The following is a 24,114-nucleotide window of genomic DNA, read 5'->3' as shown; positions in this document are numbered from 1 at the left end:
ATAAAATGATAACAGAACTATCATTTTTGAATGACCAACAAAGCGTTCAACATAAACCATAAACCTTTTTTGGTATACCAGTAACTTCAGCTGACCACCTCTAGAAAAGTCTAGAAAAAACAGTGTTTTGGTGCAACCAAGAAGAATGTATTTATAAACATACCAGAGCTCTCACAGTTCCAGGAATTTGACTTTGGGATTCAATTTCCGCTACTCTCAAGACCAGCTTGATCATGGTGGAAGACAAATGCTTGACAACTGGAAGCCGTCGCATACAACATGAGATATATCACCAGTAACTTCAAGGTCTTCAAGGGTTGAAATGAAAAAACGGCAATACTAACGGCTAGCTGAAACAGCTAATCCTATCTTACACAAAACTAATACAGCCTGTTTAAATGCTGTTGACTCCAGCTCAGTGGGTTTCCAAAGCATCTTCATGAGGATTATCTGGGTAAAACAGCATAAGAAACGGTATGATATTGTGCTGAGCTGAAGGTGATGCTTCCATTCAGAGAATCTCAATTCTTCATGATCCAGCTAGAGGTTTCTTAAGTGAAGTGGGGATCTATATTGCACAGTGAGCGAACGGGTCCTCAAACACCGGCTGCTCTTCAATGCCTCTCGCAAACAGCTTGATCAATTGGTTGTGGACTCTAAGACAGAGAAAGAAAGAAAGATCATACAAAATGCATCCACTTCAATGAAATGAACAGCATGATAAAAACCAATCCAGGCTTACTGGGAAAACTCGCCAGTGGTGACTTTTCTGCAAAAATATAATACGTTGCTTTGTTTATATGTTTTTTTTATGTCACTTTCAAAGTGAAAAATGTCTAGAGGTGGATACCATGAATCTGGTGATGTTTTATTACGTTGCTTGTGTTGTATGCATTGTGGCAGTTCCGAAATTACCGTATTTTCCGGACTATAAGTTGCACTTTTTTTCATAGTTTGGCTGGTCCTGCGACTTATAGTCAGGTGTGACTTATTTATCAAAATTTATTTGACATGAACCAATAGAAATGAACCGAGAGAAAACATTACCATCTACAGCCTCCATAGGGCGCTCTATTCTGCTCAGTGCTCCTGTAGTCTACACTGAAGACACAGAGCGCCCTCTGGCGACTGTAGACGGTAATGTTTTCTCTTGGTTCTAAATAAATGCAACTTACAGTCCAGTGAGACTTATATATGTTTTTTTCCTCATCATGACGTATTTTTGGACTGATGCGACTTATACTTAGGAGCGACTTATAGTCTGAAAAATACGGTAAATGGATAATGTGTTTGAAAATAAATTACCATCTGTACTCAACTCTACCCTAAAACTACAGTCTTAGCAAAAGCAAGCACGAGATAAATCTCATTTGCTGAAGCAACCATGCCGTTTTGGCTTGCATCTACAACTATTTCAGCTCTTTTACTGTGACTAGTGTTTCATGGAACCCGGAGCACTCCACATCACAAGTGCAATGCTGTATCATGCAAGTTAACTATGTGTTGTATTACATAGTATTGTGCAAGGATTTTCAGGACAAAAAAATGTCTTCTTCAATCGCTAATCTGCCACTGTAATCATAATTTGTGTAAAAGGGACAAAGGTTGTTGATGTGATACTGTCACTGGTGTTCATATTAACTGGAAACTGCAGGGAATTGTATGTATGGGTTGCACAAATGCAGGTAGAGGCATGTTTTTCCTTTATACTGGCTCAGCTAAAAAGTAATCTAAATTTATTTCAAATTTAAACAATATAACTGTAATATTTAATGGTTTGCTCAAATTCCTAACCCAAACTATGTGGAACAGTAATATAGATACTTGCCTTAGCAAACACCACTAATATGTTGTGTCCTAGACTAAAACAAAGTACAAGCAAGTGCTGATAAGCAATAAATGCTACGTCGTGTTGAATGAAAAGTTTGTAGTTAAATGCATGCGCTCTTAGGAGGTTCGGGGCTCTTTAATGTTCCCTAATTTCACTCAATACTCTGGAGGGGTGTTTAGTGCCAGGCTATTGGCTTTTTCGGCCGTTGTATCATCATCAGTTATCTCAACAGGTTATTTGCTTACTCATTCGAGAAACAATTACCGAGGCTGAAAATGGAATAAATGAATGGACTTCTATTTTAATTAAAGGAGGTGAGCTTTTAGGAGTGAGAGGGCCATTAAATTAGCAGCATTTCATTGCTACGCACTGTTGACACAGAACAATGGGTCATGAAGGAAATGATCTTTTCGGGTGAGCCGTTAGGCGTATCAGGGAGGAGAACAACTCCTCTGCAGGCACAATGGAGGGAGTTTTTTTATTTCAATAACATCTTTTCCACAGGCTCAGACCACAAACGTCCGATTGTTTACCCAGTTTAGTATGCTAGTGCTGAGATGATACGATCTGGTGCTCAAAAGACCTCAACATTTTAACTACAGCTTCCACTAATCGACAAACACTTTAGTGAAGAAATTTTCTGAAGATGACAAGTGTTTTCAGGTCTAAAAGAGACAGTGACATCTCTTAGATATATGAGTGTGAGTGGCAGTGATGTCCACACCCTTTAATTACAATGACAATGATGATATTCTCTAAGTAATTAGAATATAATGGCACACTCTTTCCTTTTCGAAACTGCGTGCATCTTTTAAATTCATAATTTTTCATAATTTAATAGAGTGGGCGTGTTATCACTCAAGTGAAGTATCCAGTGTTGGGGAAGCTTCTCTGAAACTGTAGTTTGATCAGCTACAGCTTCTGAAAAAGTAGCTAGCTACATTAAAACTACTTCCATTTTATATATATATATATATATATATATATATATATAGGTTTTTAATTATTTTACAATTAACATTACAAATTACTAAGTAATTATTAATGAAGAATTATAATGAAGTTATAAGTAAAATATAATAAAGTTCAAAATTTTCGGTTTAAACCAACATACTGTAATGCAAGTAAGGGTAAATTCAGGTTGCTTTTCCAAGCCATTTCAATGACAAAAAAAAAAGCATCCCAATCATTTGATTTTAGTAAACTATTCAATAAACAATAATAAAATAAGCTACTGTATAGTTTTATAGTTATATTATCTTAAACTGACTGTCAAAGTGTAACAATTGCTACTTACGAAACATCAATGCAAGGATAAAATGTATGGGACTTAAACTGGATACGGAGGAGTCATAAAATAAGCAGGTTAAACTCACAGTTGATGCGGTATTTACTGCCTGTGAATGGAGATGTCAATCTTCAGTTGCACGCGTAAACACTGCCCTTTGCATGAATCCCACCGCAACAATCCTATACTAATTGATAAGCACACTACTATAGCGCGATTTAATTTTCTGTTCAATTAATGTACATTACAAAAATGTGGGGCACAGATTTTATTATGACTGTTCATCATTGTAAAATAGACATTTGAACTAGAGTGCAATAAAGAAGAAAAATTTATCAGTTTAAAAAGACTATTATTAACCTCCTCTATGTGCTTTAAGTCATCGACGTAGACCATAGGGTTAGGACAGTGAGGAAATATTCCAGTATTATTGTGGGGGCGGGGGCATTCCCTCTTTTCCTCGCTTTCCTTCGCTTTTAAATAACTTGTAAACGTGGCGTGCACATTTTACTTTCACTTTCAAATAGCGGCAAATCGGCATAAAGCAATTTTTTCGTTTTACAGTCGTTAGAAATTTCCCTCTTTTCCTCGCTTTCCTTCACTTTTAAATAGCTTAAAAGCGATCTGCGCATTTTACTTTCAGGTATTAGTGGAAATTTGGTGTCAATTGCTTGAATGCAACAACAAATTACAACGTCAAACTAAATTTTGCCTATATAAAAAGCATAGAACTTTTATTAACAAAATTAATAAACATACACCATGCTATAAGGCAAGCTATGCCCAATACAAAATGACAAATAATTTACATTAAGTTTAAATAGGTATACAAAACTGGAAATAAGTAAACATGTATAAAGATGTATGCAAAATAAATTAATGAATTATACATAAACAAATAAATTAAAAATAAATAAACACTGTGGAACCAATTAAATAAACAAATGTTTAAAAAAACTTCCAAAATCACCTTAGATAAACGGCAAAAGTCAACAGGTTTTTCAAAATGCAAAATATTGCCATATTGCCATAAATATTTTGCATTTTGTTTAGAAACTAAATCATCCGTTCCTTTATCTCACCCCACTCTTCTTGTCAGTCAGCTCGACTCACTGTCCTCAATGGATAAAGAAAATTTTATTTGTGATGCAACTGTCATTCGGCACAATTTTTTTCACAATTGTCTGTTCTTTTACTGAACTAAATTATTTTTATTACTATAAAAAAAATCTAAACGACGGTGGGGGTCAGTGCCAGGGTGGGCAAGTGACGTAACCGGTGTTGTGGCTTAACAAAGGTATCACTTTCAGCACCATCTATCGCAGCAAGCCTAGTAGACCACATTTTAATCTTTGTTTTGCATACATTACAGCTGATTTATGTGAAATATCCACTCCTGTACATCGTTTGCAATATCATCAGATTGTCAGTGGAAAGACTGTAAAGCCGCGCGATGCGTGATATCACAACAGATGACGGTAATGATCAAATTAAGTTATCTAATCAGAACAAAGACACTGCGTGTGCTGCTTCAATGCATTACAGGATTGTGACTCGTCAGAATGCAAAACAGAATGTAGCACCTGGTCATGCAACATCGTTACATGTTAGAAAAAGTAGTTAGCTACAGGAAAATCTACACTGTTTTAATAGTAGTGTCGCTACTGTAAAGCTACTGAAAACTGCAGTTACGCTAGTAGTGCCACTACCTGTAGCTAGATGGCGTATCTGGACAGGGACACCTACCGGACTTGAATGGCAGTGTGTGGAAGGATCTCTCCATCACAGTTCCAGTTGCTCTGGGAAGGCATGCAGCCACAGGCTCTGTGCTCCTTGCAGATCTGACTAAGAAACTGCTTGCCTGTTGCTCCGCTCTCTCTCAGGTCCACTTCGGAATCACACTCCTGGTATCTGGGGGTAAATCGGAACTGCTTGACCCGGTACACCTCCACAAAAGAGTGATCAAACTGTGGAAAGAAAGGGGACCCAAGTAATGCTTAATGAATACCATGCCAAATATCATTAAACGCCAATCAGCGTATTAAAATGATTTCTAAAGTTTCATGTGACACAAAGGCTGGAAAGGATCATGTGACACAAAGACTGGAGCATTGGCTGCTGAAAATTCAGCTTTGTTATTGCTAGAATATATAACTAAATTATATTACAATAGAAAATAATAGAACATTATATATAGTTATAAATTATAATGCTATTTCACAATTTTACAGTTTTTTTCTGTATTTTTCATAATATAAATAAAGCTACAGTGAGGATAAGAGACCTGAATTTTTTTCAATTCATAATTTCATGGTACATTTGGGATCTGTTTATTGCATATGTACAAAATAGGCCAAGAACTATATTTTGATAAGAAATAAACTGGCTGGGTAATTTTATTAAGGGGAACTTTTACAAGATTCCAATGCTAATGAATTTCCATTTATTTGTGATTACTGGATAAAGATTGTTAAAGACAATCTAGCCATTTCTAGCTGTGTGAATTTTAGGAGTTAAGCATAAAATTTAACATCAAATTGCCATGACTTTCAAGGTTCTCTATGAAACCCTGCTGTTACCTAAAAACTTTAAAGAACAAAATTATCTTCTCTTTTTCCAAGAAAAAAAAATAAATAAAAAGAACTTACAGTTAATTAAATATACATATTATTTAAAATGTATACTATTATAAATTATATAGTAGGCATTTGGTGGACTGCAGGGATGCTTTTTGAAGTGTGCTGCTTAAGAGAGTGTTGCTTTTTTCAGAGGCTTTGATGAAACACGAATTGATTTGCTTCATCCCTTTCATAAAAAATAAATAAAATAAAAATAATAATATATATAATAATATAATAATAATATATAATAATATATATACATATACACACACACACACACACACACACACACACACACACACACACAGATGTTAAATCTACTGATATTTTCTGTTGAGATAAAAGCAAGAACCTGGTCTTTCTTATTGGTGTGGCGCAGCAGGTGGCACAGGAAGTTGAGTCTGGAGCACTTCCTGACGAGGATGAGGTCAGTACTTCCATCTGCTAAGTGCGCTGACGGCGACAGACCTTTAGGACTGCGAGGACAAGCACAACTCATGCTGGCTGCATTGATGGCCAAGAACTTTCCTCTGATGACCGTCCATGTATCCTGACACTCTGAAATACAACATCATGTGACTACTAGTATAGCTTTGCACAGTGAAGTCTATAGACCCTTTTCACAGGCTCTGATACATGCATCGGCAAGGTTTTTTTTTCTGTTGTTGTTTTTTGAAGCATTGTGGATACCAGCGCAGCGTCATAGAACGATTTGTCAGATTCACGCCCACTTTTAGGGGAAAACAAACCGCCATACAGTATTGGATTGAGGATGTGGACGTGGACTAACTTTACAACATGCCAAAGAGTTGTTGTGTGGTTGGGTGCACCAATAATGTTTGTAAAACCCCAAATTTTAAATTCATAGCTACCTGCCATCATCATCAATATCTTGCTGTTATGGAAATATCATGAATAACGTACGATGCTAATTGAAACCAGACTAGTTGTATGGCAGGACAGAAAAAGTGCCCCCATATTCTAAATAAAAAGGGAATTTCTTAAGTTATTCACACTGCCGGCTGTGAAAGGACGTTGCTTTTTGCCACTAATTTGTGTGGAAGACTATGAGAAAACTAGTTTATTTTTCCCTAAAAAGGGGTGGTAACTAAATTGACAGTTACGTTCCGGATGTGCCGGATGTGTGTATGGGCTACAGTAGGCTTCCACCTGAACACATCAAAACCCTCTGTTGGTTTCTCCCAAGGTTTTTTTTTTGTCACTGATGGAGTTTGGGTTCCCTGGCACTGTCACCTCTGGCTTGCTTATTAGGGGGCATCTAACATCCAGCAATATTAATGAACCAACTGTACTGGCAGGCCTGGATGAGGACTGAACGGAACTGAGCTGGATGATGAAATTGCTGTTTTCTACAGAGCTGAACTGAACTCATTTCATAATTGATATTCTTGAATGGAACTGAATCAACACTGAACTGACCTCTGTGTGACACTGTTGTTTTTTTCTTTCTTATAGCTGCCTTATAGCAGAATTGCTCTCTGAACTATCATTGAACAATTATAACAATAACAATGAAGTGCTATATAAAGAAATGACTTGACTTAAAATTAGCAATCAGTTTTGCACTACATTAAAAAATGCAAAAATCTACACTGAAAAAAAAAGGTGTAGGATTTACCTTGAAGCGATTTTGACTCAGAAATTGCAAGTAAATTTCACAAATAATTACACAGAAATGGCAAGTAACACTGAGTTTAACAACATTTTGAAGTAGAGTCAAAACTAAATGCTGGATTAATACTTTTTTTGTAAACCTTGCAAGATTAATTTTATTTACAACTTGAAAAATCAGTTTTTAGAGTGTAGCTATATCTTTTTTAATATATATATATATATATATATATATATATATATATATATATATATATAGATAAATAAATAAATAAAGTCAGGTGACAGTAAATCTCAAGGCATGTCTAGCTTTGGCGCTCGCTAAATGATGAAGGGCCCTCGACTCTCTCTCCTGTTTACATCATTCTTCCCCTTATTCTTCCCACAAGACTCTATTTGTCATGCAGGCTAAAAGCATTCAGGAAATCATCATGCACAAATGCCAATTTGGGATTGTAAGGGCAGGGAGTGTGTCTCTGTAAACAGCACTTATCAGTGCTCAGGGTAAACACACAGAATGCTGGGTAACGGAGGTGCCAGTTGTTCTGAGGGAGCTGAGAGGCAGAGATAATATGCTGTGTGTGTGTGTGTGTACTCTCTAAATGATCAGTCAGGCGGCGGCTTGAACCATTTGGCCTAATGTTCACAAACAGCGTGCCAGTCGAGCCGACAGATGGGAGCATTGCAAATCATGGCTAGAAATGCACTTTGTTGACCTGTCCTGAGGGTGGGCGTATTTACCACAGGGCAGATATGAGACTTTCTGTCAATGCCGAGCTCAGTTTAACACCAGAGTATTCAAAAAAGCTCTTTACCAGCATCAGAAACGCTGTCTTCATTTTTGCTGACCAGGTCATCAGAAGACGATTGCTGACAGATACTACACCTGCAAGACAGAAACATGTAAAAAAAAAAAAAAAAAAAAAAAAAAAAAATGTAAATAATAAAAAAATACAATCTTGTAAGGTTATATATGCAAAGGTCAAATATATATATATATATATATATATATATATATATATATATATATATATATATATATATATATATATATATTTTTTTTTTTTTATATAAATTACATTGTAATTTATATGTATTTACATCTTAAATATACAGTGAATAGGTTTGAGAATGACTGTGATCAAAATCATGATTATACAAAAGACACAGAAGAGCAGTTACCCAGATCGGCACAGCATTTTGTCTCTGGGAGTTCCTGAGTTCCCTTCAGCAGGTAAAAAAGACACCGTTCCCTCATAGTAGCGATGTGACAGAAACGTTTTAACACCTGAAAATGAAAAATACAAAAATAAATCATAAAATACAATAACTTATATTCAAACCTGCAGAAAGACATTTAAAAAATCACTTATTTCAATCTTGATATATTTTCCTGTGTACCTGAGATATCGTAACGGGCCGGGCCCATCCAGCGCTTCCTCTCACTGTCTGTCAGTACATCTCCGTAGAACCCGTAACCCAATAGTGACACAGAGTAACGCAGGAAGTGGTCTTCATTGTGCACTGAGCAGACATCCATTGGCTGAGAATCACCTGCAGAAAGAGCCAGGATGGATTTAAAAAAAACACACACAGGCTGATAACATCAAGATCTTGTGCTGCCATATCTAAGAACAGAGCATCTGTGAAATCATGTATCTGTGAAAGTAGCACACTAAACATTTTCCATTTTGGTGTAATGCTTTATTTATGCAATACGTCAGTCAAAGCTGTAAGTTACAGTGATTAAAAAAATAAATAAATACCGTGTTGTATATTGTAACTATTGGTACATTATAAATGCCTTTACCAAAAAAAAAAAAAAAAAAAAAAATCCTAACATATTTAGATTTATATTATGTCATATGTGCTATTTACAAACACAGGCAGTATAGTATTGTAGAATAATTGAATTCTTTTTACAACATATTTACTCATATAAATAAGAGTCACTATTAACATATCTCTTTCTCAGTTTCAAAGACAAAGACAAGAAACAACATGCTTAAATAAAAAATAAATAAAAAAATGTGATTTTGTGAAGTTGCTCACTTCAGAAAATAATACCAGAATCTCTACCCTTGCATGACACATTCTGTCATAGAGCTCAGTCCTAGCTTTAAAATACTAAAGATTTATTTGCCTAAATATGCAAACATAGCTAGGTATGTATATCATACTGCGGAGATACGGAGATGACCACTTACCCACAACGATGTGCAGTGCTGAGGTGACAGGATCATTTGAGCCAACCGTTGCGTAGCATATACAGTCAGTCGAACCTGTTTCAAAAACACATTTCATGGGTCAGGGGTTCAGAAATGACCTAAATCCATCTCTCATAATTCAGTCTGAAGGTTAACGTATGAAAATCACACTTTCATTTTCAATTTTGCTGGCAGACGGGGGCAGCTGCAATCTAACCTTCAATTGTGAACACTAACCAAACATCACAAGCCAATGGAGTTTTTAGTCTATTCAGCCCCTGTGAGAATAAGAAAGTTTTTTTTTTTTTTGATCTTGAAAAAACTGTTGCTGAGGCATTTCAGGGCACTGTTATATAGAGAGATACAATTTCAGATGAGTTCAGCCCTCTTTCGGTCTCTTATATGCTGTCTGGTAATCTAATTCCTCTTCCTCAGAAAGCTTATATAAAAGCATGAGGTCAAAGGTTTAAAAACACACTGCCTGCAATCTGCAAAACGTGCCAGACAGATTATTTTATGATTCCTTTATTGTTTCTAGAGAGGTGAAAAAAAAAGCTTATAGTTCATGTTCAAATTGTATAGATCATGATAAAACCATTTAAAGAGCAATAAACAGCATGTTGCCGTTACTGTACTGTACACGTCATTCGGATTAAATTGGCTCGATCCGACTAAAATTTCGATTGGATTGTAAGGGGTGGTTTATCCCTTTTGTAATTAGAGCGAGAGGTCATGTAAACACTTGATCGGATTGACAACATAGACAGTAAAAGAAATGGACACAGCGACCCCATTGGAACTCAATTGAGACAAGTGAAGCCCATTTTTAGCGTTTTTTAGCACTTCCGTTTCTGACGCGCAGACTCAAACGAAGCTTGACGACGTCAGCAACCTGTCTGACAGATGTAAATCTTCTAAGTGGCTGTGCGTGCAAACTGCCATCGTTAATCTTGCAGAGACAGCGAGCTTGAGCGGAGAGTAAGTATTCTGATTCATTATTTTGTATAGTATTTTAAAATGTAACGCCAGTACGCCATATTAAGTTAATTGCCTGCGAGCTTCTCCACCTGTCTGTACGGTAATTTCTCTACTGTGCGAAAGAGAGTTGAGTGGTTATGACGCAATCGTTAGCCTATTTTTACAAAAACTGTTTCTACGTGGCCATAATGTAACATAGATAATGGACAAAAGGAGTCTTTAAACGCCTCAGATGTAAAGTTATTCGCTGTCAAAGTGACACCAAAATGAATGGGAGTCAATGGGGTGCTAACGCAAGTGAAGTTCTGCTAAAAGATGGCGGCACACGGCCGACTTCAACTTTTTTTTTTTTTTTTTGCTAAAGTAAAGTTGAAACTCTGTATATTCATGCAGTGTGCGCATGTCAAAAGAGTAAATCCGATCAGAAACTTGTGAAATGTAAACGCGCACATCAACGCAATTATTTTATTCAGCGTTCATGTAAACACTATGTTCGGATTCGTCAATCAGAATGAATTCATTCCGATGGAAGCAAAAAGGGTCCATGTAAACGCACCTAGTGATAGTACTACATAACATGGTAATAACTAACATATCCATGTACCATTTACAATTAATCCAGAATGCTGCAGCATGACTAATTTTTAATGAGCTGAAAAGAATATACATATGTCACACCTCTGTTTATCAGTTTACACTGGCTACCAATAGCTGCTCACATTTATTATTAACATTTTGAATTACTAATTCAAGGCATTGATGTTTGCCTAAAAAACTACCACTGGCTCTGCACCCATTTACCTAAATTCATTACTTCAGACTTATGTGTCCTCTAGAAGCTTGTGTTCTGCAAGTGAACGTCACTTGATTGTGCCATCCCAAAGAAGCACAAAGTCACTTTTACGGACTTTTTAAGTTACATTTTCCCTCCTGGTGGAATGAACTCCCCAACTCAATCCGAGCAGCTGAGTCCTTAGCCACTTCAAGAATCGGCTTCAAACACATCTCTTCCATCTTTATTTGACCCTAAAAAATGTAACAACTAATTTTTTTGTATTCTATATATTTTCTTTTCATTTATGATACAATAATAAAAATAAAGACCTAACACTAGCTTGCTCTATTCTTTTTCTATTCTGTTATATTTTCTATTGTCTATTCTATAACTTTTTATTTATTATATTATTTAAAAGCCATTGCTACGTGTACTGCGTTTAACCTAACTGAGACTTGTTATAGCACTTATATATCATTGCTCTTTTTTGTTGTTTTTGATTGCTTCCACTGTCCTCATTTGTAAGTCGCTTTGGATAAAAGCATCTGCTAAATGAATAAATGTAAATGTAATGTAATAACTACCATATACAAATACCACGTGTAACGCCTGGACAAATCAGACACACAATTATATATTATATTAAACAAATAATCTCTAACACCCCTCACCCAACCAACAAGCCAACTATGAGAGTCTATGAACCCTTATCCTAAAATGCAAATAACCCTAAAAGAACAGAGCAGACCTCTGGTTAAAACAGTAAATAGATACAACTTTACAACTTGTAGACAGAGTCTGCCTCTTACTTAATTCCCACCGAAACAGACAAATGCTCCCTACAGAAAAGGTCTCCTTTCATTAATTCATAGACAATCTTTCTATGCATGAACATTCCCCTGGTCATTGTGTGTATTATTACTCTTCTGTATTTGTACTTGTATACTGTTTTATGCATGCTTATGATTGAACCACTAGTTAATGTAACCTCACTTATACCATTTTTGGTATCTACAAATTCGTATTTTGAAGATCTAAATGTGAGTGTATAATATATGTTGATACCCACGCAACATATTAGTGTTCTAAGAATCTTTAATAGTTTTTTGCATCAGCACCCAATCCAATTCCAAATGCAAAATACCTTGTTCAAAGACAGAGTCGTAAACTTTCCCTCCGAAAGTTTAAGTCACCATTGGCTCACTGAGCCCCTAGATGCGTGACCTCCATAGAAGTTAAAAGGCCTCACTCTCTTCTCTCATCACCTTACCCTCTTTTACCCATTACACAACCAGTAATGTATAAAGCACTACACAAATAAAGGTGACTTGACATGCTGTAATGATCTAAGAAGATGTAAGAAATTTATTTTCTGTGGCCACATTTTTATTTTCTGTGGAGTGTTTATGTAATTACACTGAATGTTCAGATTAGTTGATGATACTATTAATTCTGCTACAGTTACTACTGGCAGCTTACAGACATTTACATAAAAAACATTTACAACATGGAATAATAAATTATAAGTGTGGTATTTAGAGCTGAAACTTTAAAGAAACATCCTGGGCACACTACAAGATATTACATCTTGTAAAAAGGGGCATAATAGGATCCCTTTTAAAAAGATCACCAAGATCATGACCAAGATCAAACAAGAAAGATCATGTAAATAAATAAAGATTTTAGGTATTACGGTATTAAATTAAGGTATTTTTATTATAATTATTATTATTATGTTGAAACTAGCAAGGTAATAGCTTAGAACCTTTTTGTAAAAAACATTAAGTCAGCATCTAAAACATCTCGGCTAAAATGGTATTCGTCCATTTTAACATGGTACTTTTTCAAATAAACATGATATTATAAATGTTAAAAATTTTTGGTCAGTGGTTTCATCTATTAGACATTGAAGTCTAAGATTTGTCTCGGATTCCCTTGTAGTTCAGATCAGTTGTCATCCAGACACAAGATTATGGACCATGAGCTGTTCGTAGAAACTGTCACTAGTCCTTGCGTGTCTGGACAACGTGAGATAAGACCATAAATAGATTTACACATGCTGATAATGTAACTGATAACAACCTGGACTCTTAAGGGTTTGACATTGTCAGGTTTATATGGCAAACAGTGATATCGGAAAACACGACTTGATAAGCCACAGTCATCATTTATCAATTGTTGGCAGAGCTCTTGTGAGCCCTTCACAAGAGCTTAGCCAGCAATTCTGTGCACGGTGCAGGACAGCAGTCTTTTTATTCGACTCATTTTACATCATTTATTAATAACGTCTTTGCCAAAGTATTGACCAAGTATTATAATTTTTTTTCCTATTCTCTGTACTCTGTACTCTTTGTACTGTTTATTCGGTGTGAATGACCCAATATAATTTGATCAAAAAATGGTATCATTGAAGGCAACGTAATGTTGCTTTCCATTATTTTGTGAGTGCACCTCTGATGCCTAAACATGCTCTTTAGGCAGCTCACTAGGTTTTGGTAGAGAGCTATACATCTCCCACGGTTCTCCTTTATTATGCAGCCGTACCCATGCACAAGTGTAAAACTTCCAATGACTAGGAAATATCTCAAAACACAAATGCTTTAATGAAACCGTGGGTGACAGATGCCTACAGGAACACTGCCAAGGATGTGACGTGCATAAAAAAGCAATGAAAGTTATTCTGAAGGACTGTCTTGGTTGTAGACTCTAATATTTGTTGACTGTAAGTGATTCCCAGTCCTGCAGCATCACCAACATTGCACATTTTGGATGCCTCCTTTATCTGATGCACCTGATTCAGCTCATCAGCTTGTTAATAAAGTGCTCATGAACTGAATTGGGTGTGTGAAGGGACATGTACCAAACCTGTCGGGTACATGCTCGATTACCAGGATTGGAAAACAAAACTGTAGACCAACCTGCAGGAATGATGCCAATGCGAAGTCCACATGGCATAAGGGTCTCCTCCGTAGAGTTGTCGTCCACACCTGCTTCTTGCTGTGTACGGGAGACAAGGCCATGCATAATCTCGCTGAACATGCCATCTCCTCCAACACACACCACACTGCAGACAAAGACAGCACTAATCACTTCAATGCATATTTGTTTAAAACTAAAGTTTCTGTATTAAATCTCCATATAAATACAATTATTCATATTACAAAAATGTTCTGCATAAATAAAATCGAAAAAGGTAATTGCTACCATTTTTTTAACAAAAATTAGGTTAAAATATTCATGTGATTCTCTGGTAAAGATGAAGATAGAACCTTCTCTGTGTGCCCCCACTGATTTCTTTGTGTGCTTGCTTTCATCACTTTTGTTTTTGTTCTTTTCAGTTTTTTTTAGAAACACATAGAAGGTATGTGGCTTAGGTAAGGGCAAAAAGACATATTTACATGTCCATTTACAACCCTAGGATTTGTCTCTAGAATTAAATGGTCTTGTTATCACCTTATTTGGAAGGGTCATGAATAATACAGTTGAGCTCTGCTCTCATTGGCTGTTTCACAGCATGGCTCACACAGCAAACAGATCTCTACTGTCCGGCGTGGACGATGGAAAGATAGGGCATTCAACCTTACATGTTTGAACGAGTATCCGATGAAGATACAGATTTTGAGAGATACTGCAAGAGTGTTTAACATCTGTGGTATGAGCATGATCGCTGTGAGATGCTGGTGAAGTAAACAAGGCTTGAGAGAGAGTTGTGAGTGAGGGCATGGATGCAGCCTCCGTGTTGCTGCCATATCCAGCTGTTATAAGCATTCTTTTTACTCGTCTTTCCACTTTTTTTGACACACACACACACACACACAAACACACACATATATATAAATAAGAAGTTAATAATAAAAAAGACGTTCCATCTTTATCTTATCTTAATTGCTCAAGATTTGAAACAATTTTAGTGTATTGTTATTCATTTTTAATAGCAATATCTGGCAAATCTTTGATTTGGCTGGCCTAGAAGATGGGCTGGTATACGTTATGCAAATGTTGGGGGTGTAAACATTTACAATCCTGACTGTAATGTCGGTGTTATGTTGGGATTCACCTCTTTTTCAGTAGTCTTTTGCATGCACTAGTTTTACATCAAGGAGGAAACAATGGTGTTTGAGGTATTTTCTATGTATAAAACTCTTATTATTAAACTATGCGAAGTTAAAGACAGTTTTCCATTCTAGGGCACTTTTAAGTTCCACAATTTTATAAACTTTTATGTGTGAAAGTGGCTTGTAACACAGAAATGCACGTTAAAAGGTAAAGGGAAAAAAATCCAGACCCAGCACTCAAGAGTTGTTGTGTGAATCTCGCCTCTAGCCCAGCTTTGAAGCAGCATCCATGTTGCTGTCACCAAAAGCCACTTTATTTGCAGTCGTCATTTCCCAAGCTGCTCGCCGTCGCCTACAGCAGTGCCAGGCTGATGTGCATTGATGTGCAAATGCTAATCTGAGTTTTGCTGCAGAGGACGCATTCCTCACTGGGCAAATTAAGAGTCGCCGCACAGTGACCGTAATCTCCCAACAGGACACCCACTCACCCATCATACTTTTTCAGATCAGCCTCCATCTTGAGGTGGTCCCTGGCATGATTTGCACGCTCAGTAACTATAGAAACAAAAGTGAAAAAGCCATTGTTAATGGTGACAGTGACAGTGAGGCTGAGCAGAGAGGAGAGAAAGATCATTATGTTCATCTGGCAATTAAATTGTATTTTTCTGCTGGCTTGATAGAGACCATCAATCAGCCACATCGAATGATGAAGCTGAAGTTGGGGTGAAAAACAATCTCCAGTACATTTAATTACCGGTTCTTTACCATCACTACTGATGTAAAGCTGTAACTCGGAGGGATGTGCTGAAAATGAATGGGGCCTAGGACTGACCCCTGTGGATCACATTGATGATATATGCCAAAGGTGATGAATGGAGCTTATTCAACCGTCGGCAGAACATCTTGTTTGGCTCCTCTAATGATTTGGTTTGAATGGTATTTGTCCAGCCAGACATGTGCTTTACCATTTACAAAATGTGTGCATGGTTGTAAAAGGAAGACCCTCAAGCAACTGCTGAGTAAGCCTGCAAACCTCAGCTCTAACAGCTAATGTTCACACCGACCCAGGGTCTTCCTTCCTCAAACTTAATAAATAATGGATGTCTTTGCATTTCTATGTTTATTGACTATCACAGTTTGCATTATGACCAGCTCCGTTAATAGATGGCATTGTAAATAAAATCATATTTGTGGGATGGGTTGGAATGTGGGGCCATTTGCCAATGGAGATCTATTTGCAAAGCATAAAAGCTCATTTTTTATTTAAATGTTAATGCAGGCCGCTGACGTGCACTCACCAATCACATCGGTGGAAATGGAAGCCTGGGAAAAGATGGGGGACACTTTGTGATCGTAAATCTGCTTCCCACGTTGTTTTCCTCCATAGGGGTTGATGTACACTAGCAAATTCTTTGGTCGATTGGCTGCGGAATGAGCAGTGGGCAGAGCATTAAAATGAGTTTTTGTTTGACAACAGTCAGCCTAGGCAGTCAAAAATGCTTCATTAAGTTTCTTTTGAAAAACTTCCTCTAATGTGACAATATAGAGAAAACCAACAATGTACTTATGCCTACACTAGAATCCAAACACCCCAAAACTTTCCATAGGATTGGTAAGAAATAATATGGGTTATTTCAAATGTAAATAAATAAATAAATAAAATGTTCTAAACTGGCACAACTGTGTATAATTTGCTTGTCCAAACTTAAAGCAGATCAGAACATATTTGATATGTAGTATACAGCTGGATAAAGATTTTTAACTGGGTGAGATTCCTCTTTGGGCGGAGCTACCAAGCACAGATCAGAAACAAAGTGGCTAGCAGAAATACCAGCTAATTTGGCAGATTAAAACAAACATTAAAAGGGAAGAGAGGTTTTATCACGATATGCCAACCATGGATTAGGGTCCATTATTTATGTATACCATAATTATGTACTACCAAATGTGTGGTATGAATAGACGATAAGTTATTGAAAAACATGTTCACAGTAAATACACATAATGGACACCGAGCAACTATTCTGCAACTATTACTTTTTTCAAAATTATAAACAAGACCTGTTATTAACAGTTACTGAGGTAAACTGGTGTGAAATAAAACTGGTGTGGAAATCACTGACCAATCTTTAACAATAACTTATCTTTTTTTTGCTATAGTGTGAAGTGACGTGTGGCCAAGTGACATGTGGCCAAGTATGGTGACCCATACTCGGAATTTGAGCTCTTCATTTAACCCATCCAAGTGCACAAACACAGTATTGAATACACACACACCATGAACACACACCCGGAGCAGTGGGCAGCCATATTGCCGCGGTGCTCACGGAGAATTTGGGGGTTCAGTGCCTTGCTCAGGGGTCTCATCTCAGTCGTGGTATTGAGGGTGGAAGAGAGCTCTGGTTATTCACTCTTACCACCAACAATTCCTGCTGGACCTACAACTCGAACCCGAAACCTTCGGACTCTCTAATCATTGGGTCAGAACAGCCCCAAACAAACACCCCCCCAGCCCCCGCTATATTTTATGTGTAGTTTATGTGTGTGTAATTTTACAATAGTGAACTTCTCAGATACAGAAAATAATAATAATAATAATAAACGGTTCAGGACGCACTCAACAATGCAAGTTGTTCCCTAATAGTTTGGACCCAGAGCAGACACGTGGAATGTTCAGAGCAGTGAAAAGTCACATTGCTGCACCGCCAGCAGTGCTGCCTCATCCTCTCTACGTAGAACACTGCAAAAAAACACAAACGAAAATGCAACATTATTCCAAAAACTAGGTAAAAGGAGACCTGCATGATCAGCATTGTTCTGATAGCACACTCACATCATATAGATAAAATAACAAGCTATGTATTCCCCCATTATCAGTGGCCAGATAAGCAGATGACGGTCTGAATATGATGGTGTACCTGTGAAAGCATGCTGGTATGAGTCCGCTGGGCTCGGAGGAACCTTCTGCCATTTCCCAGTGTCTTTACAAGGAGAGTCATCTTCTTTTTCCTGAACTGCTATAATTTCACACACTGGGACACAATGAATACCTGTGTATAGAAGAGAGGTGGGTCAGATAACATGAGAAACATAACCCCTAGTTGCTCCAGAGGCGTATATAGCAATTGTAGGTCGCTTTGGATAAAAGCGTCAGCTAAATAAACGAAACGAATAACGTAATTTCTCTCAAATCATCTGCAGTGTTGGATTTTGTATTTATTTATTTTTTTCCAATAATGCCCACATTTGTAAATTATTATGTAAATTCTTTTGACTTGGGGTTTGCAAAATGTGAGTTTTGGGATTTCCGGGATAAGTCGACTGCTTCATTTTGTTTGCTGTGCAGTAAGACACTATGTAAATGTCAGTTTCCATCATCCCTGTCTCTGTGCTAGGGAAAATTTCTCTAAGCAAAACAGGTTTTTGCATTCTGACAGCTTGTGACCAAATGAGTCAATCTTGTGTTATGTAACATAATTTCCAGAAAACCCCTGGAGAGGAAGTCAATGAGGTTTAACCTCATTCAAAAGATCACAGAGTTATGTGGATTGGAATAAAGTACACCTTCAGAAACTTTATTTGATACCCAGATAAACCTAAAGTAAGGATTTATCTTCATTAAAACTTCATTACACATTTATGAGACATAACAAGTATATTTCATTTGTATACCGCCTAATGAAACCATATGCCCAAATGTAGTCAAAAACCTAACAGCATAATAACATGGAAACAACAACCTGATAAAAGTTTCATGATACTTGTATTAGGGAGTTATTGTATAATGGATGAATACTGCATGAGGTAAAAAGCTGAGATGTAAAGATGAAGCAGCAGAGTTATAGAGTTCATAGGGGATTTTAGGATTTTTTATGTTGCATTTATTTTTAGTTTTCTTAGTTTAGAATCCACTAACAATATCTGACCTAATAATAATAATAATAATAATAATACTAACAACAACAATAATAATGAAACAAAGAATAAAATTAATGTTCACATAGCAGTATTCTGTTGGTCAACACCGCAAATCAGTTTACTGTTGTTCTATGAATTTTCACAGAAATAATTTGACTTGAAATAGTTGCGAAATCTGCATGCGTAAATCTTTTGCCCTAATATGAAATTCCTGAACGCTTGGATTCCTTTCGAAATGACTGGATTTTGCCTATGAAAATTCACTGAACAACAGTAAACATGACTGCACAATTTATTTTTTTATTTAAAAATTTTGGGCCACAAAATTGTAAAACATTTTGTCAAGAAATAAATATTAAATAATTACACAAAGTAAAAAAAAAAAAAAAAAAAAAAAAAAAAAAATATATATATATATATATATATATATATATATATATATATATATATATATATATATATATATATATATATATATATATTGGGTTAAATTAAATATATATATATATATATATATATATATATATATATATATATATATATATATATTTTTTTTTTTTTTCTTTTTTTTTTTTTTTTTCTTTTTTTTTTACTTTTTTTTTTTTGCACCAAATGTTGTTTTGGGGTTATAAGACTTGTTTCACAAAAAGCAAAAAACAAAACACATTCTTTTGATCCAGTTATTTACAGTCCATTCACCTCCTTTCACTAATTTCTGTTCAAATTATACCTAGGCATTATAGGCAGTTTAAAAAAATAAAAATAAATAAAACACATGGTGAAATGTATATTTTTTTTCCTACACTCTATGGTAGAACAGCATGTATTCTTTGTTTATATATTTATTTTTAGTCATTATTTTACATTACCTATTATTATTACCTAAATATTTAGATAAATATTAGATATTTATTACATAAATAGCAGCCTTTTAAAAAAATTCAGTGAATACTAGCATTTTATTTTAATTATTTGCATTTTCTATTTATTAGACAAACCAAAATATACAATTTATGTTGAAGAACATATGCAAGTATAGCTACGGTTTAGAACAACAATCCCAGTCCACAGGTTGCATTTTCACACCTTTTTTTTTTTTACATCTGCATCTTGCAAATTACAGTTACACCACGTTTACACTATTGGTGTATAGAGAAAAATTATTAAATTAAAACCATAGTATAAATAGTACAAATACTGACGGACATATTTCATCCATTTCCAAGAACTTCATGTGACTTCATGTGACAAAAACAAAAAAACTAAATAAAAAATAGAAGGGATTTTCCCCTTTAAACAATGTGCAAGTCATACCTCCCAGGCATGCTTGGTATTAATATGGCAATAAGGCACATTTGAGATTGCAGTTGTATTTAGGCCTACCACATTCATGACATCACTTGAACAACAAATTAAAGCTTGAGGGTTGCACTAGGCTAAAGGAAACCTCACATTTATCTCAGCTGTTTGAAAGAACTATCCCAGTCTATATGCTGTACATTACCTATGGATCCTGACGCGGATCATGTTGCAGGACATTACTCATGTGAGTCACAAAAAATTGTAAACAGCACTGCAAACACTGAGAAATATACTGAGAAACAAATCAAAACAATTTGGGTACTGATGACAATAGAATATTTAGGATAAGAATTTTCTTGAGCTCCTGTAATTGAGCAATGACAGGGCGTCTTGAATTACCTTGAGCAGGGTGGAAACTTCATTTCATGTGTGTCATGGCCCTGAGGAAAATATCCATCAAGACCGGCTTTGTGTAATGGATCTTAGTATTGGAGGTCACCCAGTTCTCAACTTTTCTCCTCAGCTGTGTAATGCATCCACCGCATGGGCAAAGATCTGGCTCCAATGAACCAAAACCTTGATTCGTTTGGGATTAAATATTTACTCTTTTTAGTCTATTCCAGTTTCAGTCAACTAAAAGTCTGAGCATTTTAGTCTTATTTTAGTCAGAACTATCCATGACTATTTTCGTTTAGTTGTAGTAACTGAAACTGATGACATTTAGTCTAGTTTTAGTCAATGAAAGTTGTATTTTAGTCTCTTTTTAGTAATGCTTTTCTATTTAACCCAGTATGTATAGTATAAGTTACATAGTAGTATAGACAAAACCAAAATGTTCTTTTAGCCAAACTCACTTCAAACAAGGTTTATTAGAGCCTGTCCTCCAACAAAAAAACGACCATATAGGTCATTTGTGCAAGCATTTATTACGACCTATATTTACGTTTTAAAGTTAAGCGCCCTCTAGCGGGCGTAAAAATAACGACAGTATCGCGTTGCGTCTGTCGTCATGAATAGACGTATAACGTCATTACCAATCAAAACGCACGTTTATTTAAATGCAATGTGTGAGCGTTTTACACCGATCACAGTATTTCCTACATATTTTACTACTGTAGGTGGCTTATTCGTTTGAATGACCACACCTAACCCCACCCCTAAACCTAACCCTCACAGAAATCATGCTAAATTATGATTTATTGAGCACATACATTTTCGTGCACGTCCGTTCCCTGGGATCGAACCCAAGATAGCATGAAATCAAGGTATAACGCAATAATCTACTAACTGAGCTACACCTCTTTTGCCGATAGGGGCGTAATTGTAGTATACGCTCTGATTGGTCGTATTTCAGGGATTTGGACAAACGACCTATACAAGCGTATTGGTTGGAGGACAGGTTGGTTTATTATATCATTGTTTTTAAGGAAAATTTTCAATTGCATCATATGACCCCTTTAAGATGTTTAGCTGCTCTTTTACATAAAACTATTATTACTAGGATGATCAAACAAAACACCAGGAAGGTTCATCTGCCATTTATTTTAAATGCAAGGTTGTGATTTTTGTGGAACTTTATTCTTCTATTAGCAATATTTAATTGAAGTATATTGGAAACGTATTGTTTTAGCTGTGATACTAGGCATTGTTAGTTTTGGAGATGGTTGTAACAAGTTAACCAAACTTAGGCTCAAAATATATAAGACAAGGATCCTAAACTTTAATATCATCAGCAAAACACATTGAACAACAATAAAAACTCAAAATACTATCGAACTTTTCTCTCTATAAGAGCTGAAAGAGAACTGCAACACATCTTTCCCTTGTTAATAACATGGTTTGAAACGTTAACGGTCTAACATTTACAGATTAAAGCTGCATTCAAACCCACTGTCTGGAATGTTGGAGTCCGCCTACACACAATGACCTGACCGTCATTTGTGGTCACTCTTTTCTTCTGAAAAGATCCCTGAGTATCTTGTGAACATCCATGCTTCATGATAAATGTGAGTGGTTTTCAGAAAACAAGGTTATGTCACACAAATAACAACCCAACCCCAGAAGTTAATGTATGACAGACATCTACAGATTCATAAACAAATCCCAACCAAAGACCAGGAGCAATGAGAAGAGAGGACAGGACTGCACAGTGTGTGTGTGTGTGCTGCAGAAAGGTGGAAGACAATCCAATTCCTCTAGATTATGAGTAACCTCTCTGAGCTTCCAGCACAGTCTGAGAACACTTCACACACTCTGTATACACAAATTAACTGCTGTTTTAGGAGCAGAAAAAGTCTTTTGTAAAGAAACTCATCTTTCATCAACAATCTAGACAAGAAATGGTATATTTTACCTTATTATCATGGCTTTCATTCTACCTAGTGAACTACCTACCTAGTAAACAGCATTTTAGCATCATATTTGCATGTTTAGGCCTCATAGACAAGTTCCGTGTAAGGCAACATTCAAGTCTGCACTGAACTCAGTCAGGAGTCAGCAGCATTTCTGGAACGTGTGCTTACAACAAGAACACAATTTTGGGGCGCCATAGATGGATTCTGAGCCAGCAGAGTTTATCGCATTATAACCATGCTTTAGTGGTGTTTTGAACATCATAGACCTTTATTTCTGAATGCATAATGTGCACCATTCAACACAGCACTTCTAAGCATTATTTTATGCATTTTTACTCATCATAGATACATATACTGAGAAGTTTTTTTTTTTTTTTTGCGGGGGCGTTAAGACGCGTTTTGGCCATCAAAGACGTCATTAGTGACTTTTGGGGGTCATCATAGTTAGGTGGTCAAAAATGCTGCGTTCTGCGATTCTCTGTACGTACTGACGTACTGTACATATGATGTGGTAGGCAGCTCAGTCAGTTTTGTGACACGCACTAGAACACACAGCAGCAGCAGCGCACCGGTGTTGTACATGTTATAGTGTTGTTATTATTATTGTATTAGATATGTAACTCACCCGCTTTGACAGCTCCATATATGGCGCGTCCGGTGTGTTTTTTGGTGATCTCTGTGTCTTTCCACGCAAGAGCCGTGCGGTTTAATGTGACCTCAAACAGTCTGCGCTGAACACACAGCTCGGAGCACAACAGACGCGACGGCTTCTCCATTTCTGCTCTTAACAACAAACACACACGTGTTATCTCACTTTCATCTTCAAAACGGGTTTATACTATACCGCCGCGCCGCTTCGAATTATTGTAAACAATCCTAGAGTCGCTGCTATGTTGCTCGTTTTCTCCTAAAGCAGTTTCGCTACATAGCGGTTTTCTTTCGTTCCTGATAAGATGGGAGGAGCCCGAGAGAAATGCGTCACACATAATCCTATTGTAGGAGGAGCGATATGAATGATTGGAATACTTTGTTTGTTTGTTTTTATTTATTGTGGCACTGATAGTTAATTAAGGGGTCAGCACCTATTTATTTATAAAGTTATATTATATATGACATATGCCACTCATGCCATATGTAAATTAATATAAGTTAA

At 36.3% G+C, this 24,114-nt stretch overlaps 1 protein-coding gene across 1 annotated transcript; it reads right to left on the bottom strand.

Annotated features, from left to right (window-relative positions):
- LOC113048069 (ceramide kinase-like) lies at positions 1–23,915 on the bottom strand. The gene is made up of 13 exons (XM_026209571.1): positions 23,587–23,915; positions 18,306–18,437; positions 18,005–18,127; positions 16,686–16,811; positions 15,876–15,942; positions 14,251–14,396; positions 9,580–9,654; positions 8,774–8,926; positions 8,555–8,660; positions 8,188–8,258; positions 6,093–6,298; positions 4,866–5,086; positions 1–656 (listed from the first exon to the last, which is right to left on the bottom strand). Exons 1-13 carry the CDS (start codon positions 23,735–23,737, stop codon positions 569–571), a joined length of 1,665 nt encoding a protein of 554 aa, XP_026065356.1. The 5' UTR covers positions 23,738–23,915; the 3' UTR covers positions 1–568.
- Between the last annotated feature and the right edge of the window lie 199 nt (positions 23,916–24,114).

The sequence above is a fragment of the Carassius auratus genome, chromosome 29, assembly GCF_003368295.1.
Source record: "Carassius auratus strain Wakin chromosome 29, ASM336829v1, whole genome shotgun sequence".
NCBI classification, from domain to species: Eukaryota; Metazoa; Chordata; class Actinopteri; order Cypriniformes; family Cyprinidae; genus Carassius; species Carassius auratus.
The sequence above is the reverse complement of the archived record's forward strand: the minus strand, read 5'-3'. Positions and strand labels throughout refer to the sequence as shown.

Bases quoted from the DNA above. Each gene is read 5' to 3' on its own strand.
- LOC113048069 (XM_026209571.1), bottom strand. From the start codon at position 23,737: ATGGAGAAGCCGTCGCGTCTGTTGTGCTCCGAGCTGTGTGTTCAGCGC. The intron at 8,259-8,554 runs GTAACTGCTCTT...TCTGTCTTGCAG, and splicing joins AAAATGCTGTGCCGATCTGG to GTGTAGTATCTGTCAGCAAT. The intron at 5,087-6,092 runs GTTCTTGCTTTT...TTCTTTCCACAG, and splicing joins ACACCAATAAGAAAGACCAG to TTTGATCACTCTTTTGTGGA.